We start from the raw sequence: 25698 nt of genomic DNA, 5'->3' as shown, positions 1-25698 counted from the left end.
GAGCGACCGGCGGGTGTCCTTGTGTTGGAGGATGACATTTAGAGGCGCGCTCATTGGACGGGGGGGACGCACTCCTGCCGCTGAAATGTCAGAGCGCTGAGGGCTTATTAAAGTCATAAATACAGGCAGACTACACACACACACACACACACACACACACACACACACACACACACACACACACACACACACACACACACACACACACACAGAACAATGTGACACTGATGTCAATGACCTGCGTCAGTTTTATTTCTTCCTGTTAATGATGCATTTCTTACCAGAATGAGGGAGTGTTTGTTTTGATACGTGTGTGTGTGTGTGTGTGTGTGTGTGTGTGTGTGTGTGTGTGTGTGTGTGTGTGTTTTTGTGTGTTTTAACGTGTTGCACAAGTCGGTGTCTCGATTTGGTTCCGTGCTTTTTCACGACGTCGAGCAGCTTCGGCTGTTTCACCTGACAGTTTACATGTTAGAAGTGTTTTATGTTTTAAACCCACAACGACGACACGTCAGCACCGTTCACCGGCCTCACACACATCAGCCGTGTTCAGACTGCTCGTTCAACGAGCGACAGTTACACCTGTGTGTGAATGTGACACGTCACATGGCAGCGTGTGTGAATGTGACATGTCACATGGCAGTGTGTGTGAATGTGTCACGTCACATGGCAGTGTGTGTGAATGTGTCACGTCACATGACAGCGCGTGTGAATGTGACACGTCACATGACAGCATGTGAATGTGACACGTCACATGGCAGCGTGTGAATGTGACACATCACATGACAGCATGTGAATGTGACACGTCACATGACAGCGTGTGTGAAAGTGACACGCCACATGGCAGTGTGTGTGAATGTGACACACCACATGGCAGCGTGTGTGAATGTGACACACCACATGGCAGCGTGTGAATGTGTCACGTCACATGGCAGCGTGTGTGAATGTGACACGCCACATGGCAGCGCGTGTGAATGTGACACGTCACATGACAGTGTGTGTGAATGTGACACGTCACATGGCAGCGTGTGTGAATGTGACACACCACATGGCAGCGTGTGAATGTGTCACGTCACATGGCAGCGTGTGTGAATGTGACACGCCACATGGCAGCGTGTGTGAATGTGACACGCCACATGGCAGCGTGTGTGAATGTGACACACCACATGGCAGCGTGTGAATGTGTCACGTCACATGGCAGCGTGTGTGAATGTGACACACCACATGGCAGCGTGTGAATGTGTCACGTCACATGGCAGCGTGTGTGAATGTGACACGCCACATGGCAGCGTGTGTGAATGTGACACGCCACATGACAGCGTGTGTGAATGTGACACGTCACATGGCAGCGTGTGTGAATGTGACACGCCACATGGCAGCGTGTGAATGTGTCACGTCACATGGCAGCGTGTGTGAATGTGACACGCCACATGGCAGCGCGTGTGAATGTGACACGTCACATGACAGCGTGTGTGAATGTGACACACCACATGGCAGCGCGTGTGAATGTGACACGTCACATGACAGCGTGTGAATGTGTCACGTCACATGGCAGCGTGTGTGAATGTGACACGCCACATGGCAGCGCGTGTGAATGTGACACGTCACATGACAGCGTGTGTGAATGTGACACACCACATGGCAGCGCGTGTGAATGTGACACGTCACATGACAGCGTGTGTGAATGTGACACGTCACATGACAGCGTGTGTGAATGTGACACGTCACATGGCAGCGTGTGTGAATGTGACACGCCACATGGCAGCGTGTGAATGTGTCACGTCACATGGCAGCGTGTGTGAATGTGACACGCCACATGGCAGCGCGTGTGAATGTGACACGTCACATGACAGCGTGTGTGAATGTGACACACCACATGGCAGCGCGTGTGAATGTGACACGTCACATGACAGCGTGTGTGAATGTGACACGTCACATGGCAGCGTGTGTGAATGTGACACGTCACATGGCAGCGTGTGTGAATGTGACACGCCACATGGCAGCGCGTGTGAATGTGACACGTCACATGACAGTGTGTGTGAATGTGACACGTCACATGGCAGCGTGTGTGAATGTGACACACCACATGGCAGCGTGTGAATGTGTCACGTCACATGGCAGCGTGTGTGAATGTGACACGCCACATGGCAGCGTGTGTGAATGTGACACGCCACATGACAGCGTGTGTGAATGTGACACGTCACATGGCAGCGTGTGTGAATGTGACACGCCACATGGCAGCGTGTGAATGTGTCACGTCACATGGCAGCGTGTGTGAATGTGACACGCCACATGGCAGCGCGTGTGAATGTGACACGTCACATGACAGCGTGTGTGAATGTGACACACCACATGGCAGCGCGTGTGAATGTGACACGTCACATGACAGCGTGTGTGAATGTGACACGTCACATGGCAGCGTGTGTGAATGTGACACGTCACATGGCAGCGCGTGTGAATGTGACACGTCACATGACAGCGTGTGTGAATGTGACACGTCACATGGCAGCGTGTGTGAATGTGACACGCCACATGGCAGCGTGTGAATGTGTCACGTCACATGGCAGCGTGTGTGAATGTGACACGCCACATGGCAGCGCGTGTGAATGTGACACACCACATGGCAGCGTGTGAATGTGTCACGTCACATGGCAGCGTGTGTGAATGTGACACGCCACATGGCAGCGCGTGTGAATGTGACACGTCACATGACAGCGTGTGTGAATGTGACACACCACATGGCAGCGCGTGTGAATGTGACACGTCACATGACAGCGTGTGTGAATGTGACACGTCACATGGCAGCGTGTGTGAATGTGACACGTCACATGGCAGCGCGTGTGAATGTGACACGTCACATGACAGCGTGTGTGAATGTGACACACCACATGGCAGCGCGTGTGAATGTGACACGTCACATGACAGCGTGTGTGAATGTGACACGTCACATGACAGCGTGTGTGAATGTGACACGTCACATGGCAGCGTGTGAATGTGACAGTGGATGGAAGCTTAAAAAGCTCGAGTCTCCTTCATATTTAGTGAATAAAATCATCAGGTGTGGATTTGGGCTGCCGGGTTTCCATCAGCTTTCTGAAGTATTTAGCAGTTTGAGCCAGCAGAGGGCGATCTCCTGCCTCCTTACACCGGCGACCAGATGTTCAAACACTGCTGACTGTGTTCAAGGTTTAACCTCTCAGACCGCCTGTCCTCATATCAGCCAGGTCGAGCTCCCAGGTCACCTGAACCAAACCCACCTAGATCCAGGACAACCTGGTCTGTCTCAAACCCGCTGTTAGTGATTCTAAATCCAAAACACGTCAAGAACAAAACCCATAGCTCTCGTGTTACACTGGACTTGACTGACACTTGTTCTTTTTGATTGTCGTTGTTCCCGTCTGTTACTTTTTCATGCTCTGTTTTTTCTCCCTTCATCAATCAGCGATAACTTTACAGCGCCAAACTAAACTAAAAACACTAAAACATAACCGCACCTTTAGGGTTGTCCACAGACTGTCGAGTCAAGGCTGATTATTGTGAAGGCGGGTGTTTGTATGTGTTCTGAGTTGTTGTGTTGAAAGTATGACGGTGGATCGGAGAAAGGGTTAATAATAACCTGTGTGTCTATTTCATTTCAAAGACACGTAAAATCCTCTCTGTGTTATTCCAATTCACGCTCCGTCTTCATAAAGACCTCACACTTCAGCCTGATTGCTGCTCTGATTTGTGCTCCCTCGGAACAGATCGTCACTCCGGCCCCTCCACGGTTAATTAAACAGAGCGAGCGGCGTTGAACGGGGAGCCGTGCGTTTTCAGGGCCACTTCACACGGACGGATCTTTAGCGAGCGGGAAGGAGCGGTCCCTGCAGCTGCGAGGAAGAAGAGGAGAGGAAAGAAGAAGCTGTGATGAAAATTGGCTTCGAGCTGCACCGGAGGGAAACACAATGGAACAGTAATTGGCTTTCTAATTGCAGCTCATCACACAGAAAGTGTTGTTTTTTTCAGAGTGTGCTGATACAGGTGTAGCGCTACGTGATGTGCTGACAGTTTGAAGGCTGATGGAGGACGTGCAGCTGCTGCAGGAAGGGTTAATAAATAAATACAGAGTGTCCTCCTCCAGGTAGAAGGAGACAAGTCTGTGGTCGCTTCTCAAGCTGCTGATTGGTAAACAACGCAGCACGCCGCAGCAGCACGCCCCCACTCCTCTTACTTTAGTTTGAACCTTCATTCCTCAGTTACCAGTCGTACCAGTTGTGTCCAACATGTCTTCATAAAGGACAGAGGGGGGGGCGACTGTTAGTGACTCACTAAAGCATGTATATATATATCTGTGAGGGGACGATGCAGTGTTAGTCAGAGCTACACTAAATATAATCTCTATGATTCAACATGTAGACTCTGCATATAACGGGCCGGACTGCTGATCTGGTTCTGGTTACAGAATCTGGTTCTGGTTACAGATCAGGTTATTCTTGTTACAGGCTGGAAAAAAAAAAGTCTGATACTTTGTCAGACAGTGTGCTTTAAAATTTACCGACATCACGAAAGAAAAAAGATTTACAGTCGTACTTTGAAATTCACAGCTGCTGCAAGCGACAAAGAGAGAGAGAGAGAGAGAGAGAGAGAGAGAGAGAGAGCAGCAGTGGTCGATCGACAGTGACGTCAAAGCGGGGACACAGAGGTGGGAGATGTTGTTTTATGGCAGCAGTTACACGCTATTAAACCTGGAGACACGTCTTCATCTCCGCTCGGCGTCTGTGTGTGTCAGACTTAATGTCGTTCACTTTCAAACTCTTCACCGACCTCACCTGTCAACGTCTGGACGCGCCTCACTTTTTCCTGAATCCAATCCAACCTGTCAAAAGGTGTAACTCTTTTTCCCTCCTTCTCGACGTGCCCAGAGATGAGAACATTATAAACCGCTCTATTTCAGCCCTGCTCAGAACAGGCTGTTTCTGTGTCTGTAGCTTTAAATATGTAAATGAGCTGTTTCTGTGTCTGTAGCTTTAAATATGTAAATGAGCTGTGTCTGGCCACGCCCCCTCTCTGGAAGGGCTCGGGTGTACTCGCTGCTTTCTGGCTCCATGTCCTATTGTTTACGGTGAGAAGGCAGACTCAGAGGGCAGAACAAACACCTAGCTGTGGGAGTGTCACCCACCTGGGGGAGGGGCTACTGCCCTTTGTGATGTCATCAAAACGGCCTGTTTGAGCACACATTTTCTGAAAAGCGGAGCAGGCAGAAGACCAGACTGTAAATGCTACTTGATGAAGCGTCCGTGTGACTCAGCAGAAACAGACGTTTATTTTTCCGACACATCAGGAGGCTCGAGTTTGTCTTCTGAACATGTTCGATTCTTTAAGAGCCAATCAGGCTGTGAACAATGCCGAGCACGCAAAAGGAAGTCGTTAAACGCTAACCGCTAACCGCTGGCTGCACTTGAACTACAGAAGAAGAAGGCTGACGCTCCCAGGAGAATATATTGTGCTCAGACAATAGCCGATAGGTTACAGACTGTTTATCTCGCCCTCTGTTTGAGGACATCCAGTCATTTTCTGAGACTCTGTGACCTTTACAGATCAAATGAAAACCAGACCCTGTTGTCAGCATGCAGAGATAAACTACATCAGGCATGTACATGAATGATGAACACTCTCATTTTGAGGCTTTAAATCTGTGCAGGCCTGAGCGTCATGAACACAACAATAAATCTGATGTAACACGCACATGAAACCCGGAGAGGAGAGAGGCCGTCCATTAGTTAATGGAGCGGAAGCAGCAGACTGTAATCTGATCTCCCTCCTGCTGCTGCTCAGGCTCTCTGCGCTCAGCCGGCCTCCTTCCTCCCGCTCCTATTTGTCACCGATATTATCTCCGATCAGCTCTGATTACCCTGCCTGCATGTCTACCTCACCCGTTCACACATTCATCTTCCTCGTCAGACGCAGAGAAACTCATCCTTTCTCTTTATGTCTCATTTCAAACGTATCAGGATTTTTTACTAATTTCATGCTCTTTGATAACGTGCGTTTAAAAGGGGAATAAATCAGGGTAAAATAGGCTAAAATACACCTGTTAGCTTCACGGCTGTCTGAATAGCAGGGTGCTAACATTAGCTCGACGCTAACACAAACAGAGAAGCTAAATTTAAACGACTTCAGGAGATTTTTTGAATCATTTTTAAGTGATTGAATGTGCACCCTCCGGAAATCATTTTTTTCAGCACGTTCAGGGTCAGATCAAACGGAGATCCGTCGCTAGCAAAACATCCAATCGCGTCGTCTGGTACGGCGAGCTCGCCGCTCACTCTTCTCCACGGCGGCCTGACTTTTTCTCTGGCAGTTTTTTTGAGGGCGTATTAAAGCAAAAGAAGGCTAAACTCTTCAGATCAAGACGCGGAGTCGCAGCGCTCATCACCGCTCCGAGAAACATGAAGCACACTCCGCTAGCGTTGGTTAGCGTTGGTAACCTAGCAACGATGAGCGCAGGTGAAAAGCGCTCTAAATAAACCATCCGAGGACACAGGCTCTTTAATTCAATGAAAAAAATTAAGTCTGCATGTTTTAGATCTGGGAGTAAAGTTGTTTCTCCTTCAGACAGAATTTCATAGCTAAAACTTTTAAGCGCTGTTTTCAGGTCAGTGAGGAGGCGGGGGCGGGGGCGGGGGTGGAGGCGGTCGAGCGGCTGTGGCTCAATTGATTGAATTGAAGGTTGGGGGTTTGATCCCCAGCTCCTGTAGCAACACGTCCGACGTGTCCTTGGGCAGGACACTTAACCCCGAGTTTATTGCTCCTTATTCAGCGGCGTGTAAACGTGTCTGAATGCGATTACTTCTGATGGTTACTCTACGGATGAGTAGGTGTGAAAGGGCTTTAAGAAGTCACAAGACGAGAAAATAAGTACACAAGCTCCATTAAGCGTTCCAACTCGTATAAAGCGGGCCTTGATCCCCTGCTTTAGAGCGCCGTCTTTTATTAAGCGTGTGAGGTTGCCTGAAAGGTCGAGTTTTCTCCGTGCGAGTGTTTCAGACAGGAAACAGGCGAGTCAGGAATAAATGAGTTTTGCCGACAGCGGGACGGTTGTTTGTTTCCTTCACATCACCCACCGAACCCGCTGATCTCTCCCGCCTCGCTTTGATCAGATTACCTTCCACACAGAGCGGCTGCACGTCTGCTTTTAGGAGCCTGCTCTGGTCCCGAGTCAGAGACCTGTTGCCTGGCAACGGCACCACCTCGTCCACGGTTTATCCCCGCTCGCCCGCTTATAAATCACAGATTAGGAGAGGCTGACAAATCTCATTAGAACATCACACAGTGTCAGGTGAGACTCAGTGACAGAGCGCCGGGTAAACAGGTCCATCTGACAGCGGCGACACGGAGCGACAGCGGCGTGTCAGGGAAGGAAAAAAAAATCAACACAGCAGCCGGGTACAGTACATTACTGACTGCTCCCCTCCAGGTGCGTCTGCAGATAGAAAATGTTCATCTCAGGCCAACGACTGAATCACTGCTGACGAGGGAGTGACTGAACACTGTGACCTCGTGTCTGAGCTTATATCACACCACCATAGATGTATTCACAGAGACGTCCTCGGCTCTGATATAAGCTCAGACTCTACGGGAAACGTGAACGAGGGCTCGTTGTGAAAAGACGAGAGAGCTTTCATTACTTTGCATCCGACAGAAACGTCTGGAAGTTAAAGTGCAGAAATCCTGCTGCAGGAACAAACAGTTTGTACAGCATGAATAAACATGTTTACAGCCTGGTTCAAACAAAGAAACAAACAGGTCAGGTTTGTTATTGTCATCACTGTACGGCTCCCAGTCCAGATCAGGAAAGACTCCGACAGAGGAAGGCAGGAGCCGGGTCAGAAACAGGCTCAGCCGCTCACACAATAATTCATTTGTAAATTCAGTTATGATGGAGGGAACACGGTCTGAGCTCTAATCCACACCAACGTTTTGTTTTAGCTAGTAGAAGTAAGCAGCTGTGTGATTAGCGGGCTAGCTAGCTAACGTTAGCCACACTCAGGAAACCAAATAACAAGGTTTACTCGTCGACAAAAATAAATAATTTACTCTCGATGATCTATTTTGAGAGTTTTTCCTTCCGTTAGAAAAGTCTGAAGTGAAGTTTGAGTTTGAACCTGCAGGCGTCTGAAGGAGGTGAGGAAACAAGTCGAGTGTACGGAGCTGAGCGCTCTCCACATGTCAGCGTGTAATTATCAGCTCTGCACTCTCAGGTGTTACAGAGACGTGTCAGGTCCGCACGGGCGCCAACACCGCCGCGGTGATGGACGTCCACGCCTGCAGAGAGACAGGCGGACGGACGAGGAGGAGGAGGAGGAGGAGCAGCAGGCTGAAGGAGAAACAAGGACGAGGCCGGAGGAGTCCGGACGATCTGGTTTCACACGATTAGATTTCAGGGTTATTTTCGGGGGTCTCCTCTGCAGCCGCCGCCGCCGCCGCCACGGAGCTGCAGCTGCTGACAAAGAGACGAAGACTCGCTCGATAACAAGGAGAGGCTGACGAGAGGAGACAAAGAGAGGAGGCGCTGATGTGATTAAATGACAGGAGCGAGATGGAGAGAGGAGAGAGGATGGAAAAAAACATGACAGGAAGGACGGCGGATGATTGAGCAGCTGACAGACGGATTTATTTTCAGCTGATTAAAATGAAAAAGGAACAAACCAACTTTGACAAGTCGAAGACGCCGACTCTCCGTTTTGGAAATAAATAATTAAACTTGATTCAAAGACTTTCATTCGCTGTGTTTCCACAGCGATCGCCACCGCCCGTCTCCGGAGCGTGCAACCAGCGCCACCTCGCTCTATTTCAGAAACGCCGTCTATGAACCTGCAACAGGAAGTCAGTCAAAGAGCTGATCAACATGTTAGACGTAATAAATGTCATTAATTCTCTAACTCTCCATCAACACATCTTCGTCTCCACACCGATGACCCCAAGTGACCTTTGAGGCCTGCACCCTTTCAAAATAAAACACAACCTCAGCCAAGCAAACAGCCGAACCTGAATGTAAAGACGGAAAGACAAACAGAGCGATCAATCAGAGCTGTTGAGTTTGTGTGTTTTTACGAGTGTGAGGCTCGGCCATCCATCAGTGGGGCTTGTGTGTGTGTGTGTGTGTGTGTGTGTGTGTGTGTGTGTGTGTGTGTGTGTGTGTGTGTGTGTGTGTGTGTGTGTTTCAAAGACGTGACAGCAGAGGAAGTTTGGGTCATTCGTCGACTGGATCTGCAGGCTGAACTCGCCTCTGACGCACCAAAACAACCGGCGCCGGCTCGACCACACGGAGAGCGCTGACAAACACAAACTGAAAGTTTACACCTGTCACTTTGTGGAGGAACAGATCGAACACTAAAGAACTTTAAAGGTCCATTCCTGCTCTCATTAACTAAATATCAGGCTTTTAAAAAGGTCAGCAGTCATTGATTTCTCACCTAACAGGAAACCTCTGCAGAAGCAGCAACGCAACAATTAAAGGCTTAATGAAAGGGGCATCACAGAGCCGCAGGCGTCGTCTCTCCTTAGAGACCTGCAGCTCTGCGTCGGCCTCATCGTCTCTTGAACCCATGAACAGCCAATTAGAGGGATTCTAGTTTCTGTCTTTGGCTGATCTAAACAAGAAGGCGAGCAAACATGATGTAGTTTGAGTTGTTCACAGCGTCACGTCTTTGATAAAACCTGGACATGTCTGTTGTAGGGACGTTCATGTTTAGTCAGCTAAATGGTTAAACTTCGTCACCAACAGAATTATGACTCACTGAAAGAAATGTTGATATTTTTATTTGTTGGACCGGCAACTTGAAAATCTTCCACAATCAAACTGAACGTTTATCTCCAGAGATCCAAACACTGAAAGTGTTCTGCTCCGACGACATGTGGCGGTTTACATGGAGGAGTAAAGCGGGGAAAGCAGCGCCGTTAAGGGGAGCGTCAGCTTCACAGACATAGTGGACAAACATTAAAGTTAGGATTGGACTTTTTCAAATACTAGCTTGATTTTGAAAGTAGCATTCTCTCCGTGCTCCGTCTGCACCTCCTCCCTCCCATCGGTGCTCCCTCTAAAGCCACGCCCCCTCCCCCTGTGCTCCCTCTAAAGCCACGCCCCCTCCCCCCTCTGTGCTCCCTCTAAAGCCACGCCTCCTCCCTCATCTGTGCTCCCTTTGAAGCCACGCCCCCTGTGCTCCCTTTGAAGCCACGCCCCCTCCCCCTGTGTTCCCTCTAAAGCCACGCCCCCTCCCCCCTCTGTGCTCCCTCTAAAGCCACACCCCCTCCCCCTCTGTGCTCCCTCTAAAGCCACGCCCCCTCCCCCTCCGTGCTCCCTCTAACACCACGCCCCCTCACTTACATGCACGAGCACCATTGTGAGGGTGCGTGTAGAAACTACGTTGTCTCATGTCTCCATCAGCTGTAAATAAACTCTGTCATTGGTGACGAGCTTTGAGAGGTAGAGAATGAGCAGGGAGACAGGGAGGCTGTGATTGGTTGATCAGAGAGCAGGGAGGCCGTGATTGGTTCATCAGAGAGCAGGGAGACAGGGAGGCTGTGATTGGTTCATCAGAGAGCAGGGAGACAGGGAGGCTGTGATTGGTTCATCAGAGAGCAGGGAGACAGGGAGGCCTGTGATTGGTTCATCAGAGAGCAGGGAGACAGGGAGGCGTGTGATTGGTTGATCAGAGAGCAGGGAGACATGGAGGCTGTGATTGGTTCATCAGAGAGCAGGGAGACAGGGAGGCTGTGATTGGTTCATCAGAGAGCAGGGAGACAGGGAGGCTGTGATTGGTTCATCAGAGAGCAGGGAGACAGGGAGGCTGTGATTGGTTCATCAGATTGGTACCTCGTGGCAGACATTGGTCGAAGTTTTTACAGACTTACAAACTGATACAGATGATGGATTTTCTTTGTTCCTTTTTCAGAGAACCTGAGTTATTAATTTCTGTCAGGACCTAAAGACAGTTTCAACCAGGATCTTATAAAAGTGTCTGAAATGACCGACCCTGACTTTGTACAAAAACGATCAATAATTAATAAAACCAAAGAGTGAAACCGTTCAGGACTTTAGTTCTGTTTCATTCTGGATAAATCAGTTATCACACTCAGCTCTATGAGGAGTTTCCTGTTCTCTGTGCCTCTCAGTAACAGAACGCTGTGTGCACACAGCCTCACTGTCACATCTCCTCCTGCAGGAAACGGGGGAACGACCAAGATAGGTTTGTGTTTGCAGCAGGAACGAGCTGCACGTGTTTCCTCCTCTGCAGAGACACCAACCCGTCCACCTCTCTGCTTTCCAAACCCAGACCACACGCTCATTAATCACTTTGTTTGGCTTCAAGCTAATTGATTTTTTTTAATCTTCCTGTGCACAAACATTTCCCTGAAATGAAACATTTGAAGCTGCCGCCCTGTGAGACGATAATGACACGACTTTTAAATCGCTGCCTGTGACGTTCATTTCAGACCGCCGTGGATTATCGCAGGATTAAGACGATAAAAAGTGTCCTCCTCGCTCTAGACGTAAGGCGTGGTCATGTCACAGTCTCCTTGTTGGAGGAACAGATGGAACGCTCAGGGCGTCTCCGGCTCTCTGAGATCAGGGCGCGCTCATACTGTTGTCCGGCTGTGCGTCCCGTACTCTTCCTTGGTCCCTGCACGATTGAAAGAGGCGTGCTGCAGTTCATGCTACGAGCACGCCGCCACATCGTGTTCGGCCGTTACTCAGGAGAAGTGTTCATGACTCAGTGAAGTCGGCGTCACCTTCGTCGTGTTGTTCTCTGACGTGTGATTTTCTCCTCCTGTCTGACTGATCACGCAGCGTCGTGCACGTGTGGTATCACAGAGCGGCGTGCAGAGTGCAGCCAGCGGGGGGGGGGGGGGGGGGACGTAATGGTGTCTAAGCACAGGTACAGGACAGCTTAGCCTCGTGTGAGTCCACCCTTTAAAACCTGATCAAACCCGGGACGCTCACGTCCACGTTTGTCCCGGTCCCTGAAACACGTGGCGTTCCTCGGACTGTCTTCACTCGACTCTTTCTGAACTCAATCAAAGCGCGATCCTTCTCTCAGCGCTGCGCCCAGTCTAATTACGTTTAATTAACTGTCAACAACACGGGCGGATATTGTTCCAACTGATCGAATGAAAGTAATGAAACGAGATGTCAAAAACCCACGAGCTCATTAAGAGCCGCTCTCAGCACTTTGTCACCTCTCACACACGTTAAGAAAAAAAACAACAACTCGTCATAATAAAAGACAGGAAGTGGAAGGCAGAGCTCGGCGCTACGATAAACAGAATATCTACGAGTCCAGGTTGGCAGAAATATCTCACTAAGTGCAGCTCACGCTCAGAGAGGAATAATGATCCAGGCTGCAGGAGAACATAGAAAAGCTTCAGCTCACCACGTGCATCACTTCAATCTGTGTGAGGAGAAAGAAATGTGATGCATGAGAGCAGCAGTCTGCGCCAGATCTGACAGATGAGCTGAAACAGCCGGAGAGAGACCAACTCGAAGTCCCTCGTCGTCCGGGGTTCCAGTAACTCTGACTGAGAGATGTTAGAGTTTGGACATGAGCGCTTAATGGAAGCCAGATGAGGCCGCAGAGTCGACTCCTGCCATGCACAACACACACGTTTGAATTTCTAAACACTAAAATAACATCTCCCTCTGAGAGGACTCTGCACCGCCTGATTTAAAGTCCAGGCTCAACGTTTCAACATTTGAATCATCGAGTCCACAACGTTTCCACGGAGACTCGGAGACGACATTTTCTATCGAGTCGGGAAGTTTGACAACGACCTGCAGGAGAAGCGTGACACTGTGAGGAAGAGGAGGAAGAGGAGCTGTGCATGATCTGCAGCTCAAACAGCTCCTGTAGCATCAGCTCCCGTCTCTTCCCCCACGTGCCCGCTCTCTTCTGATTGGTCAGCTCTCCCTTCAGTGGGCAGAACGCTGCAGGGCTGCCGGGCTGCTCCGAGGTCTGGGAGAAGGAAGTCTCTGTACGAGGATTCATCGGCTTACGTAGAGGCCTCGAAGTCATTCTGTGAAATTCTTGGTTTCATATCGGGGCGCTGTGGCGTGATCGGTGCGCTGTGGCGTGATCGGGGCGCTGTGGCGTGATCGGTGCACTGTGGCGTGATCGGTGCGCTGTGTCGTGATTGGTCGTTTAGCGCCCCCTGCAGACTCATCCTGGGATTACTCCAGCGTACGTTTTACATCGTGATCTGAAACTTCGCCCTTGTTTAGTTTGAGCCTCCAGCGTCGTAACGCCACATGCGAGTTTTAAAATAGAGCTCGGCATGAACGGATCCATTCAAAGCAGGGATTCAAACCAGCAACCTCCTGGAGGAGGAGTCTGCCTGCAAGTGTGCGGTTGTTAAAAACAAACGTTTAAATAACCGTGTGAGGAGACAGCTTGAAGCCGTGTGACGGTCACGATGCGTTCCACGGCGTTGAAGCCTCTGTGGGAGTCATTAAAGGGACAGTACGTGTTAAACACACACACACACACACACACACACACACACACACACACACACACACACACACACACACACACACACACACACACACACACACTGCTGCTGTTAAAGTGTGTACGACACACACACACCTTCAGTTAGTCAGGCCTGAGGTGTGATGACATCATAATCCTGCATCATGTCTCCTCTCCCTCCTCTTCCTCCTCCTCTTCCTCCTCCACCTCTCCCCCCTCCTCCGCCCCCTCTCCCTCCTCCCCCTCCTCCTCTCCCTCCTCTTCCTCCTACTCTTCCTCCTCCTACTCTTCCTCCCCCTCCTCCACCTCTCCCCCCTCCTCCTCCCCCTCCTCCTCTCCCTCCTCCTCCCCCTCCTACTCTTCCTCCTCCCCCTCCCTCTTCCTCCTCCCCCTCCTCCTCTCCCTCTTCCTCTCCCTCCTCCTCCTCTCCCTCTTCCTCTCCCTCCTCCTCTTCCGCCTCTCCCTCTTCCTCCTCTCCTCCTCTCCCTCTTCCTCCTCTCCTCCTCTCCCTCTTCCTCCTCTCCCTCTTCCTCCCCCTCCTCTCCCTCCCTCCTCCTCTCCCTCCTCCGAGGTCAGAGGTCAGAGTCGGAGGTCAGAGGTCATAGTCGGAGGTGAGGCCTGCACAGAGACCTCTTCACTGTGACACGCCTGTGAACGGGACGCGTTGGAGGCTCCTGTCCAATGAGACGCTGCAGATGATGAACACGTCTCTGCTGCTGCCTGTAAAGGAGATTTCACAGACGGGAGGAAAACAATCCAGCTCATCTATTTTTATGAGTCCTTCCTGTCTCCATGTTCTGAACAGCTCGAGTGTCTCTGCAGCGTCTTCTGAGGACACATCAGGGCCGTGAGAGGAGCAGGTGAGCTGCACCACATCGACATCAACAAGATCTAGTCTCCGCCTACAAAAATCTAAATCTTAAAAACTGGATCAAAGTAACTCATGCTCATCTAACAGGAAGCTCCGAGGACAGAATCTTCAGAATCAAACTGCTGACTGGAGATGGATCCTCGGAGCGGAGAGGGAGGAGAACATTCTTCTTCTCGTCTTGGAGGAAATAAAAGCTGAAGCAGTCAGAGCTGATGGTGAAATCACGGAGGAGGAGAAGAGATCATGAATCAGCAGAAACAATCAGCGTCCTGACCAGCGGAGACGATTTCACAGTTTGAGCCGACGTTGATCTGTGGCCTCTGAGGAGGCGTGTGGAATAAAAGATGTTTACGTAAGTGTTGTCTCCGTGTCGACTCCGAGGTCGCTGATTAATCTGGACCTTGGATGTCTTGACTCATCGTGCAGCGGTTCCCTCCTCGCACAGTTTATCAGCGCTCGCTCTCCACGCAGAATGTTCTCCTGTCAGATCAGCAGGAAGTAAAAGCTGCTTCGACTCACACAGCGTCTGCACGCCACCTCTACCGACTGTCTGCACGCCACCTCTACAGACTGTCTGCACGCCACCTCTACCGACTGTCTGCACGCCACCTCTACCACCTCTACCGACTGTCTGCACGCCACCTCTACCGACTGTCTGCACGCCACCTCTACCACCTCTACCGACTGTCTGCACGCCACCTCTACAGACTGTCTGCACGCCACCTCTACAGACTGTCTGCACGCCACCTCTACCGACTGTCTGCACGCCGTCTCTACAGACTGTCTGCACGCCACCTCTGCAGACTGTCTGCACGCCACCTCTACAGACTGTCTGCACGCCACCTCTACAGACTGTCTGCACGCCACCTCTACAGACTGTCTGCACGCCACCTCTACAGACTGTCTGCACGCCATCTCTACAGACTGTCTGCACGCCACCTCTACCGACTGTCTGCACGCCGTCTCTACAGACTGTCTGCACGCCACCTCTGCAGACTGTCTGCACGCCACCTCTACCGACTGTCTGCACGCCACCTCTGCAGACTGTCTGCACGCCACCTCTACAGACTGTCTGCACGCCACCTCTACAGACTGTCTGCACGCCGTCTCTACAGACTGTCTGCACGCCACCTCTACCGACTGTCTGCACGCCACCTCTACCGACTGTCTGCACGCCACCTCTACAGACTGTCTGCACGCCACCTCTACAGACTGTCTGCACGCCACCTCTACAGACTGTCTGCACGCCACCTCTACAGACTGTCTGCACGCCACCTCTACCGTCTCTACAGACTGTCTGCACGCCACCTCTACCGTCTCTACAGACTGTCTGCACGCCACCTCTACCGTCTCTACAGACTGTCTGCACGCCACCTCTACCGTCTCTACAGACTGTCTGCACGCCACCTCTACAGACTGTCTGCACGCCACCTCTACCGTCTCTACATTCTGTTTCCTTTTCTTCTCCTGCTGTGAGCTGATCATGTGACCTAACAGGTTGGAAGGATGTGTGAACACAGAGCTAATTATGCAGAGAGAAACGCAGAGTTCCAGACCAGAGCAAACGATCTACAGATGTGAAGATCCTGAAGATAAGTGCTGCTCTGCAGGATAAACACAGAGCACCAGGGGTCCTCGCCTTTATTAACCTGAGCGCCGTCTCCTCACGAGTCTGACCTCCGTGTCACACGCCATTTCATTCGAGTGGGCCACAATTCTCCGAGAAGCTTCTTCAGACTTCTAATTCATCAAGCGAGACGGTTCAAAGTCTGCCGTCTCCTTTGTCGTATCTTTCATTTTCATGTTTGTTTGTTTGTGCAGCCGAGAAAAAAACAAAACATATCTGCCCAAATTATCTTTTTTTTTTTAAACGCAGTTCTGCCCATTGTGATTGGCTCCTCCCATTCCTGTGTTGGGAGGAGCCAGCCGCTCATGACCACAGCTGAGGGTCAGGAGTCCAATCTCTGGTTTTATGAGCCGAGCCGCAGCGAGCCAAGAAATCTCCAAAGCTTTTTTTAATTTACAAGACGAGAGAAAAGTTGGAGGTTCACTCACCGTGGAAGGTTCGATTCCACATCCTCTTGGTGACGACCTTCCCCGGAGGCCGGCCGCCGGACAGCGCCATGGTTTCGTTCAGAGCGTGCGTGTAGAGCATCAAACCGTCGTAGAAACCTCCGGCGATGATGTTCATCTGCGAGAAGAAGACGCGGACATGTCGTCTCTCTGATCTGGACTTTTACACGTCAGAGCAAAGCATCATGGGAACTCTGAATCAGACTCTGACTGTCACGGACTGTTCCTCATAACGCTGCGACTCACGGAGACGGAAGAACCATCCCGCCTTCACTGAGGGTCAAATCAACATTTGATTACCCATAATCCTCTCTGATAACAGCTGCAGGACTTTACACTTTAAGAGAATCGCTTCTCGGTTTGAGAGCTCGAGGAATCTGCTCCGTCTAAAGTGACTCGACCAGAGGAGCGCTTCTTAAACTTTCTGACGATCTGGATCCTTCCAGAAATCGTCCCCACATCTTTTTTTTTTTTAAACGGACTTTTGGATTCTGGATTCTGTTCGGAGTTATAAATCTGTCATTAACGAAGCGTGGAGATATTTGTTTGGAGGATGTCGAAGGTTAAACCTCAAATTGCATCTGATCCAATTATTCAACAGAAAGCTGCAGCTGCTTCTTCCAGCCGTCGACTTTCCTCTCGACGCCTCGGCGAGGTCAGACGTTCCCGGTGACCTGTGCAGACGGCTTACTTTTAAATGACAATAAGCGGCTGATGAAGCAGGACGAAGGCGGAGCTTAGAATCGACCTCTGACGGCCTGCAGCCGATAACGAGGAATTTATAAATCAGGACGAGAAAGAAAAGAAATCAAGCTGGTTGTGTGCGGCGCTCCGCGTGGTCACAGCCAATGAGGGGGCAGCAGTGTGACCTTTACACTTTATAACAGGACGTGTTGTAAAGGAGACACGCTCTGTTAGTGTGATGTCATCAAAAAGTGACGAAGCTTTTAAAAAAAACTACAAATCTTCAGTCATATTTTAACTTAAAGCTGCTGCGATGAGAGGAGAGAGACAGGTCAGCAGATACAGACGTGTGTGTGTGTGTGTGTGTGTGTGTGTGTGCGTGTGCGTGTGCGTGTGTGTGTGTGTGTGTGTGTTAACTTGATTAGCTCCCCCTCAGATGTCTGCTGATGAACCAGAAGCTCCTGATTAGCTGCACATTTAGCAGATACACATACGGTGTCTGATAAGGGCCAAATTGGATGACAGCCTGACTCAGACTGAGCGATGATCAGTTCAAGATATCGTTCAGTCCAGAAGATTCCAACAAGAAGAACACGGCTAAAGTAGCATCACGTGTGACCTTTGAACTCACGAGTGTCTTTGATTTAAAGGTTCACGTGACCTTAGAACTCACGAGTGTCTTTGATTTAAAGGTTCACGTGACCTTTGAACTCACGAGCGTCTTTGATTTAAAGGTTCACATGACCTTTGAACTCACGAGCGTCTTTGAATTAAAGGTTCACGTGACCTTTGAACTCACAAGTCTTTGATTTAAAGGTTCACGTGACCTTTCAACTCACGAGCGTCTTTGATTTAAAGGTTCACGTGACCTTTGAACTCACGAGCGTCTTTGATTTAAAGGTTCATGTGACCTTTGAACTCACGAGCGGCTTTGATTTAACGGTTCTGAGCGTCTTTGATTTAAAGGTTCACGTGACCTTTGAACTCACGAGCGTCTTTGATTTAAAGGTTCACGTGACCTTTGAACTCACGACCGGCTTTGATTTAACGGTTCTCGTGACCTTTGAACTCACGAGCGTCTTTGAATTAAAGGTTCTCGTGACCTTTGAACTCACGAGCGTCTTTGATTTAAAGGTTCACGTGACCTTTGAACTCACGAGCGTCTTTGATTTAACGGTTCTCGTGACCTTTGAACTCACGAGCGTCTTTGATTTAAAGGTTCACGTGACCTTTGAACTCACGAGCGTCTTTGATTTAAAGGTTCACGTGACCTTTGAACTCACGAGCGTCTTTGATTTAAAGGTTCACGTGACCTTTGAACTCACGAGCGTCTTTGAATTAAAGGTTCACGTGACCTTTGAACTCACGAGCGTCTTTGATTTAAAGGTTCACGTGACCTTTGAACTCACGAGCGTCTTTGATTTAACGGTTCTCGTGACCTTTGAACTCACGAGCGTCTTTGATTTAAAGGTTCACGTGACCTTTGAACTCACGAGCGGCTTTGATTTAACGGTTCTCGTGACCTTTGAACTCACGAGTGTCTTTGAATTAAAGGTTCTCGTGACCTTTGAACTCACGAGCGTCTTTGATTTAAAGGTTCACGTGACCTTTGAACTCACGAGCGTCTTTGATTTAACGGTTCTCGTGACCTTTGAACTCACGAGCGTCTTTGATTTAAAGGTTCACGTGACCTTTGAACTCACGAGCGTCTTTGATTTAAAGGTTCACGTGACCTTTGAACTCACGAGCGTCTTTGAATTAAAGGTTCACGTGACCTTTGAACTCACAAGTCTTTGATTTAAAGGTTCATGTGACCTTTGAACTCACGAGCGGCTTTGATTTAACGGTTCTCGTGACCTTTGAACTCACGAGCGTCTTTGATTTAAAGGTTCACGTGACCTTTGAACTCACGAGCGTCTTTGATTTAAAGGTTCACGTGACCTTTGAACTCACGACCGGCTTTGATTTAACGGTTCTCGTGACCTTTGAACTCACGAGCGTCTTTGAATTAAAGGTTCTCGTGACCTTTGAACTCACGAGCGTCTTTGATTTAAAGGTTCACGTGACCTTTGAACTCACGAGCGTCTTTGATTTAACGGTTCTCGTGACCTTTGAACTCACGAGCGTCTTTGATTTAAAGGTTCACGTGACCTTTGAACTCACGAGCGTCTTTGATTTAAAGGTTCACGTGACCTTTGAACTCACGAGCGTCTTTGATTTAAAGGTTCACGTGACCTTTGAACTCACGAGCGTCTTTGAATTAAAGGTTCACGTGACCTTTGAACTCACGAGCGTCTTTGATTTAAAGGTTCACGTGACCTTTGAACTCACGAGCGTCTTTGATTTAACGGTTCTCGTGACCTTTGAACTCACGAGCGTCTTTGATTTAAAGGTTCACGTGACCTTTGAACTCACGAGCGGCTTTGATTTAACGGTTCTCGTGACCTTTGAACTCACGAGTGTCTTTGAATTAAAGGTTCTCGTGACCTTTGAACTCACGAGCGTCTTTGATTTAAAGGTTCACGTGACCTTTGAACTCACGAGCGTCTTTGATTTAACGGTTCTCGTGACCTTTGAACTCACGAGCGTCTTTGATTTAAAGGTTCACGTGACCTTTGAACTCACGAGCGTCTTTGATTTAAAGGTTCACGTGACCTTTGAACTCACGAGCGTCTTTGAATTAAAGGTTCACGTGACCTTTGAACTCACAAGTCTTTGATTTAAAGGTTCACGTGACCTTTGAACTCACGAGTGTCTTTGATTTAAAGGTTCACGTGACCTTTGAACTCACGAGCGTCTTTGATTTAAAGGTTCACGTGACCTTTGAACTCACGAGCGTCTTTGATTTAAAGGTTCACGTGACCTTTGAACTCACGAGCGGCTTTGAATTAAAGGTTCTCGTGACCTTTGAACTCACGAGCGTCTTTGATTTAAAGGTTCACGTGACCTTTGAACTCACGAGCGTCTTTGAATTAAAGGTTCACGTGACCTTTGAACTCACGAGCGTCTTTGAATTAAAGGTTCACGTGACCTTTGAACTCACGAGCGTCTTTGAATTAAAGGTTCACGTGACCTTTGAACTCACGAGCGGCTTTGATTTAAAGGTTCACGTGACCTTTGAACTCACGAGCGTCTTTGAATTAAAGGTTCACGTGACCTTTGAACTCACAAGTCTTTGATTTAAAGGTTCACGTGACCTTTGAACTCACGAGCGTCTTTGATTTAAAGGTTCACGTGACCTTTGAACTCACGAGCGGCTTTGATTTAACGGTTCTCGTGACCTTTGAACTCACGAGCGTCTTTGAATTAAAGGTTCTCGTGACCTTTGAACTCACGAGCGTCTTTGATTTAAAGGTTCACGTGACCTTTGAACTCACGAGCGGCTTTGATTTAAAGGTTCTCGTGACCTTTGAACTCACAAGTGTCTTTGATTTAAAGGTTCACGTGACCTTTGAACTCACGAGCGGCTTTGATTTAAAGGTTCACGTGACCTTTGAACTCACGAGCGTCTTTGATTTAAAGGTTCACGTGACCTTTGAACTCACGAGCGGCTTTGATTTAAAGGACCTGAAACACTTTCACCATGGTTTTTATAATAAATAAATAAATAAAAAACTCGTCTGGTTGGAGCTTTTCGTTTTCACAGCCGAGTTTCTGTGAGTTGATTCTGATTCATCAGATGCTCAGAAATATTTACAGATACACAAACGTGCAGTGAAACGTTTGCACAGCAGATATATTTACACTGGAGTGAACAAAAACATGCTCACCAAAAAAAAAAAAAAAACCTGTCACCTGACAAAAAGATTACTGAAAAAATGTGCTGAAAAAAAAAAAAAAAATGTATTTAATTTTTTTTAAATTAAAATAAATATATATATTTTTTTTTTGTATTTTTTTTTTTTTTTTAAAAGAGACACTTGTGAGTTTATTTTTTTTAAATAAATAAAAGGTGCTGACCTGTGTTTTTTTTTTTTTTTTTTTAATTATCGCGCTGACTCCCTGATTGAAGTGAGAACATTAAGCCTTGAAGTGTTTGTCCAGATGGCACATTTATTGGCCTATTAGCTGAAGTCATTTTGATTGGCTGTGTTGTGACTTGTCAGATTGTGTTTAGTGCTTTTAAAAAAGGCTATTTTAAATAGCAAAATGTGTTTAGAGCAAAAAAAAATGTGTTTCCACTTGTGGAGACTTGTGAAGAGGTTTTCCTCTCTAACTTTAAATACTTGTGACGTGCGTGTCATGTTCGCGTGTTGGTGATTGGAAACAAACTGAAACTCCAAACGGATGTTTCCTATCGTGTTATTAAAAATAGGTTTTAAAATGTTGTTTTCTTTTTCGCAGTGAAGATGAGACTCTGCGTGTGTGAGATCTCAGACGTGATGAGGAGAAACCGGCTTGAACAGCTGCTGGCTGTAGATTTAGAAGAAGGGTGCGAGACATGGCTGGCTGTGTTGTTCTAGAAGGTTCACTGACACCTTCCTCAATTAAAATCCAACATGATGTTTCTTCTGCATGCTGCGTTAAAGAAACACAAAATCCAATTTAGCCAATTTCACCGCCCAGCGTTAGTCACGGCGGGGTGCGCGTGTGAAGGGTGTCGGATAATCTGCGAGTTCAATCCAGCGTGTCGTCCCGGAGCGAGAGACGAGGGATTTTAATGGAAGTGATTATTGGATATAAAACAGAGATCATGACTGAGAGAAATCTCATCCATTCCTGAGTCTTCTGAAGGACGGCAGGTCTTCCACCTCAGGGTGTGTGTGTGTGTGTGTGTGTGTGTGTGAGCAGCAGGATAACATCAGCAGACTAAATGAGCTGCAGCTCTGATGGTTTAATATTTGTGTGATTCGAATCTGAACGTTGTTAATTCTTTGAAGTCATTATTTTAATATTCTCATTTCCTCTCATCTGATTGGTTCATATCTGTCCCATCAGCGCTGATGTTTTCATTATGATGTTTATCAGGACTGGACTGTGAACCCGGATTCTCGTGGTGTAGTCAAGACCACACGAAGAGATACCAGGACGTACCTGAGACCAGGGTGCTCCAAGACCGAGTCAAGACTGAGACAGGGTGAGACCGAGACCGAGTCAAGACCAAGACAGGGTGCTCCGAGACCGAGTCAAGACTGAGACAGGGTGAGACCGAGTCAAGACCGAGACCGAGTCAAAACCGAGACCGAGTCAAGACCGAGACAGGGCGAGACCGAGTCAAGACCGAGACAGGGCGAGACCGAGTCAAGACCGAGACCGAGTCAAGACCGAGACCGAGTCAAGACCTAGACCGAGTCAAGACTGAGACAGGGTGAGACTGAGTCAAGACCGAGACCGAGTCAAGACCGAGATCGAGTCAAGACCGAGACAGGGCGAGACCGAGTCAAGACCGAGACAGGGCGAGACCATAAAGTATCCATGAAACATGATCAGGGGGCGTGTCCCTCGCTTGGACCGTCACACCGGGAAGGTTGTGGTCGTAACCCGGAGGGACAAACATCAAACTAGAAATGAACTGACGTGATTGGTTCTTTCAGAAAGGGGCGTGTTCATTCTAATCTCACAGATGGCGTGGACAGAGTTCAGATCATGGCGTGCTTCAACGTATGACACACACACACACACACACACACACACACACACACACGTTGCTCACCAGCGAGTCCTCCACGGTGTAGTTGAACATGGCGTGTGCGTCCGTCTTCAGGTTTCTCACAAACTCTCGGTACTCGCCGTTCTGAGGCTCCCTGTAGGTCAGGATCTTCACGCTCTGAAACACAGGAAGGTCATATTTAATAAAAACACGGCGGCACGTTGTTCTCCGTGGACGGGGGAAGCAGACTGTCCTGTGATTGGGTCACAGTGGAAACAGGAAGTGGACGCTCTGTGTAAACATGTCCAGACAAAAGGTTGCTCACTCGATATCTTCCTGTGAGATTATCGCAGCAGGCGAGAAGAAACGAGGCCGAGCCTTCAGGTGTTCTTTGTCCCTGTGAGATCTCGCCTTCACGTGTCACTGTGGAAGAACATCTGCAAGTCCTCATCCGATCCGGCGCCGAGGACTGGCGTGTGGCGATGTCAGTGATTACATTTAAATCTCAAATCTGCAGAATTATTCATTTACACCGTCGGCCAACTGAAAACACTCGAAGATATCAGAGTGAACACAGACAGCGACTCGACTCTTCGCCTCGCCGTCGTGTTCGCTGCGTCTCCATCAGACCGAGTGAATTCCTTTCCCGTGAGAGAGCGGGCCGCACGCCGCTCCACCTGTTGTCTCTGTAAACACTCAGATGTAATTGGAGCGCCGCTGCTCTGTTGTCTTTTGTTTTCAGCGTGTGCAGTCGTGCAGGTCACAGAGACGGGCTGTGCTCCGACGCCACGCTCTGCAGGCCGACGCCACGCTCTCTCCGTTAGCGGCAGGATTTCACTACGCACGCTGAAATGAAACCTTCCACGTCTGCTGCATTTTATTAGTTTGAAAAGATTCAGGTCAGAAATGTAAAGAATAAAAGTATTTGATTAAAACGTGCTTCACGCACACACACGACCCGTGAGTGATGTCACAGAGGGGCTACAGCAAAACAATTGGAGGTTTGATGCCTTGCTCAAGATCACCTCAGCAGTACTGGCAACTCTCCAGCTTCCATATCTTTTGGTCCGCACCGGGACTTGAACCGGCGACCCTCCGGTTTCCTTTCAGGCTGAGCTCCTGTTCATTTCCCACGTTACTCTCAGATTCACACAGTTTGATCGTCCATCTGCATGAAACCACTTCCTCTGAGACAAGACGCACAGCTGATCACTTCCTGTCTGAACACATGGAAGTGATCAGCTGTGGTCGTGCGGGCTGAGCGGACGTTCCTCGACTTTCCTACGGGACAGAGCGCTCCGAGCTTCAGCATGTGAAAGAATCCCTGCAGAGATTATTAAAGATTATTAAAGCATCACTCTCCTCAAAGACTACAGGAAGCTTCCTCTAGTGGTTAAAGGCACAGGATGCAGATTCTGCCACCAGGGGGCGCTCAACCAGTCCAAATACAGTTAATAAGTGCATGAAGAGGTGCACATGCAAATGACAACTAAATATGTAAATGTTTAAAGTGATATGTTAAAAGCAGTGCAGAGAGTTGAAGGCGGGAGGTTCTGCAGAGAGGAGGGGGCGGAGCAATAGAGGATGTCTGCAGAGAGGAGGGGGCGGGGCTATGGAGGATGTCTGCAGAGAGGAGGGGGCGGGGCTATAGAGGATGTCTGCAGAGAGGAGGGGGCGGGGCTATAGAGGATGTCTGCAGAGAGGAGGGGGCGGGGCTATGGAGGATGTCTGCAGAGAGGAGGGGGCGGGGCTATGGAGGATGTCTGCAGAGAGGAGTCGGCGGGGCTATAGAGGATGTCTGCAGAGAGGAGTCGGCGGGGCTATGGAGGATGTCTGCAGAGAGGAGGGGGCGGGGCTATAGAGGATGTCTGCAGAGAGGAGGGGGCGGGGCTATAGAGGATGTCTGCAGAGAGGAGTCGGCGGGGCTATGGAGGATGTCTGCAGAGAGGAGGGGGCGGGGCTATGGAGGATGTGTGCAGAGAGTAGGGGGCGGGGCTGTAGAGGATGTGTGCAGAGAGGAGGAGGCGGGGCTGTAGAGGATGTGTGCAGAGAGGAGGGGGCGGGGCTGTGGAGGATGTGTGCAGAGAGTAGGGGGCGGGGCTATAGAGGATGTGTGCAGAGAGGAGGGGGCGGGGCTATAGAGGATGTGTGCAGAGAGGAGGGGGCGGGGCTGTGGAGGATGTGTGCAGAGAGTAGGGGGCGGGGCTATAGAGGATGTGTGCAGAGAGGAGGGGGCGGGGCTATAGAGGATGTGTGCAGAGAGGAGGGGGCGGGGCTATAGAGGATGTGTGCAGAGAGGAGGGGGCGGGGCTATGGAGGATGCCTGCATAGGAGGGGGCGGGGCTATGGAATGGAGGATGTCTGTAGAGAGGAGGGGGCGGGGCTATGGAGGATGTGTGCAGAGAGTAGGGGGCGGGGCTATGGAGGATGCCTGCAGAGGAGGGGGCGGGGCTATGGAGGATGCCTGCAGAGGAGGGGGCGGGGCTATAGAGGATGTCTGCAGATGTCTTTACGACAGCTTTGTGTCGCCTCACACGTAAAACCAAGGAGAACACTCCGAGATGATGAGCGTCACTGACTCGGAGTCGGGATTCTTCTCACACTCAGGTTCAGAATGTGAATGATGTTTCATGAATTTAGATTTAATCAAAAGATCAAAGAAAAGATATCAAGTGTGTGTGTGTGTGTGTGTGTGTGTGTGTGTGTGTGTGTGTGTGTGTGTGGAGGGATAAAGCATGAAGGAGATGATGGTGGAGACGAGAGATGCAGCACTTGAGAGGGAAATCAGACTCTCATTTCCCCTCTGACGTCAAACGCTCGGATGTTCAGCCTGTGAGTGTTTAACCTCTCGCCTGCCGAGCCGCCACGCATACCTGCAGGTGTGTGTGTGTGTGTGTGTGTGTGTGTGGGACTTCACACCAGTCGGGCACACAGCAGCGTGTCCGACTGCAGCAGGAAATCCTCCAGAGAGTTCT

The 25698-nt window shown here is 49.4% G+C and overlaps 1 protein-coding gene across 1 annotated transcript in view; it reads right to left on the bottom strand.

The window, feature by feature from the left end:
* Positions 1-25698, bottom strand: part of LOC306824070 (atrial natriuretic peptide receptor 1-like) — a 69767-nt gene that overhangs the window by 16729 nt on the left and 27340 nt on the right. The window contains exons 4-5 of the mRNA XM_079344029.1: positions 22787-22900; positions 16432-16567 (exon numbers count right to left, since the gene is read on the bottom strand). Coding sequence (XP_079200155.1) covers positions 16432-16567; positions 22787-22900 — 250 coding nt within the window. The remainder of the gene's footprint in view (positions 1-16431; positions 16568-22786; positions 22901-25698) is intronic.

The sequence above is a fragment of the Symphodus melops genome (genome assembly GCF_947650265.1).
Source record: "Symphodus melops genome assembly, chromosome: 5".
Lineage (NCBI taxonomy): Eukaryota > Metazoa > Chordata > Actinopteri > Labriformes > Labridae > Symphodus > Symphodus melops.
Note: the sequence above shows the minus strand (reverse complement) of the source record. Positions and strands in the feature narration are given on the sequence as shown.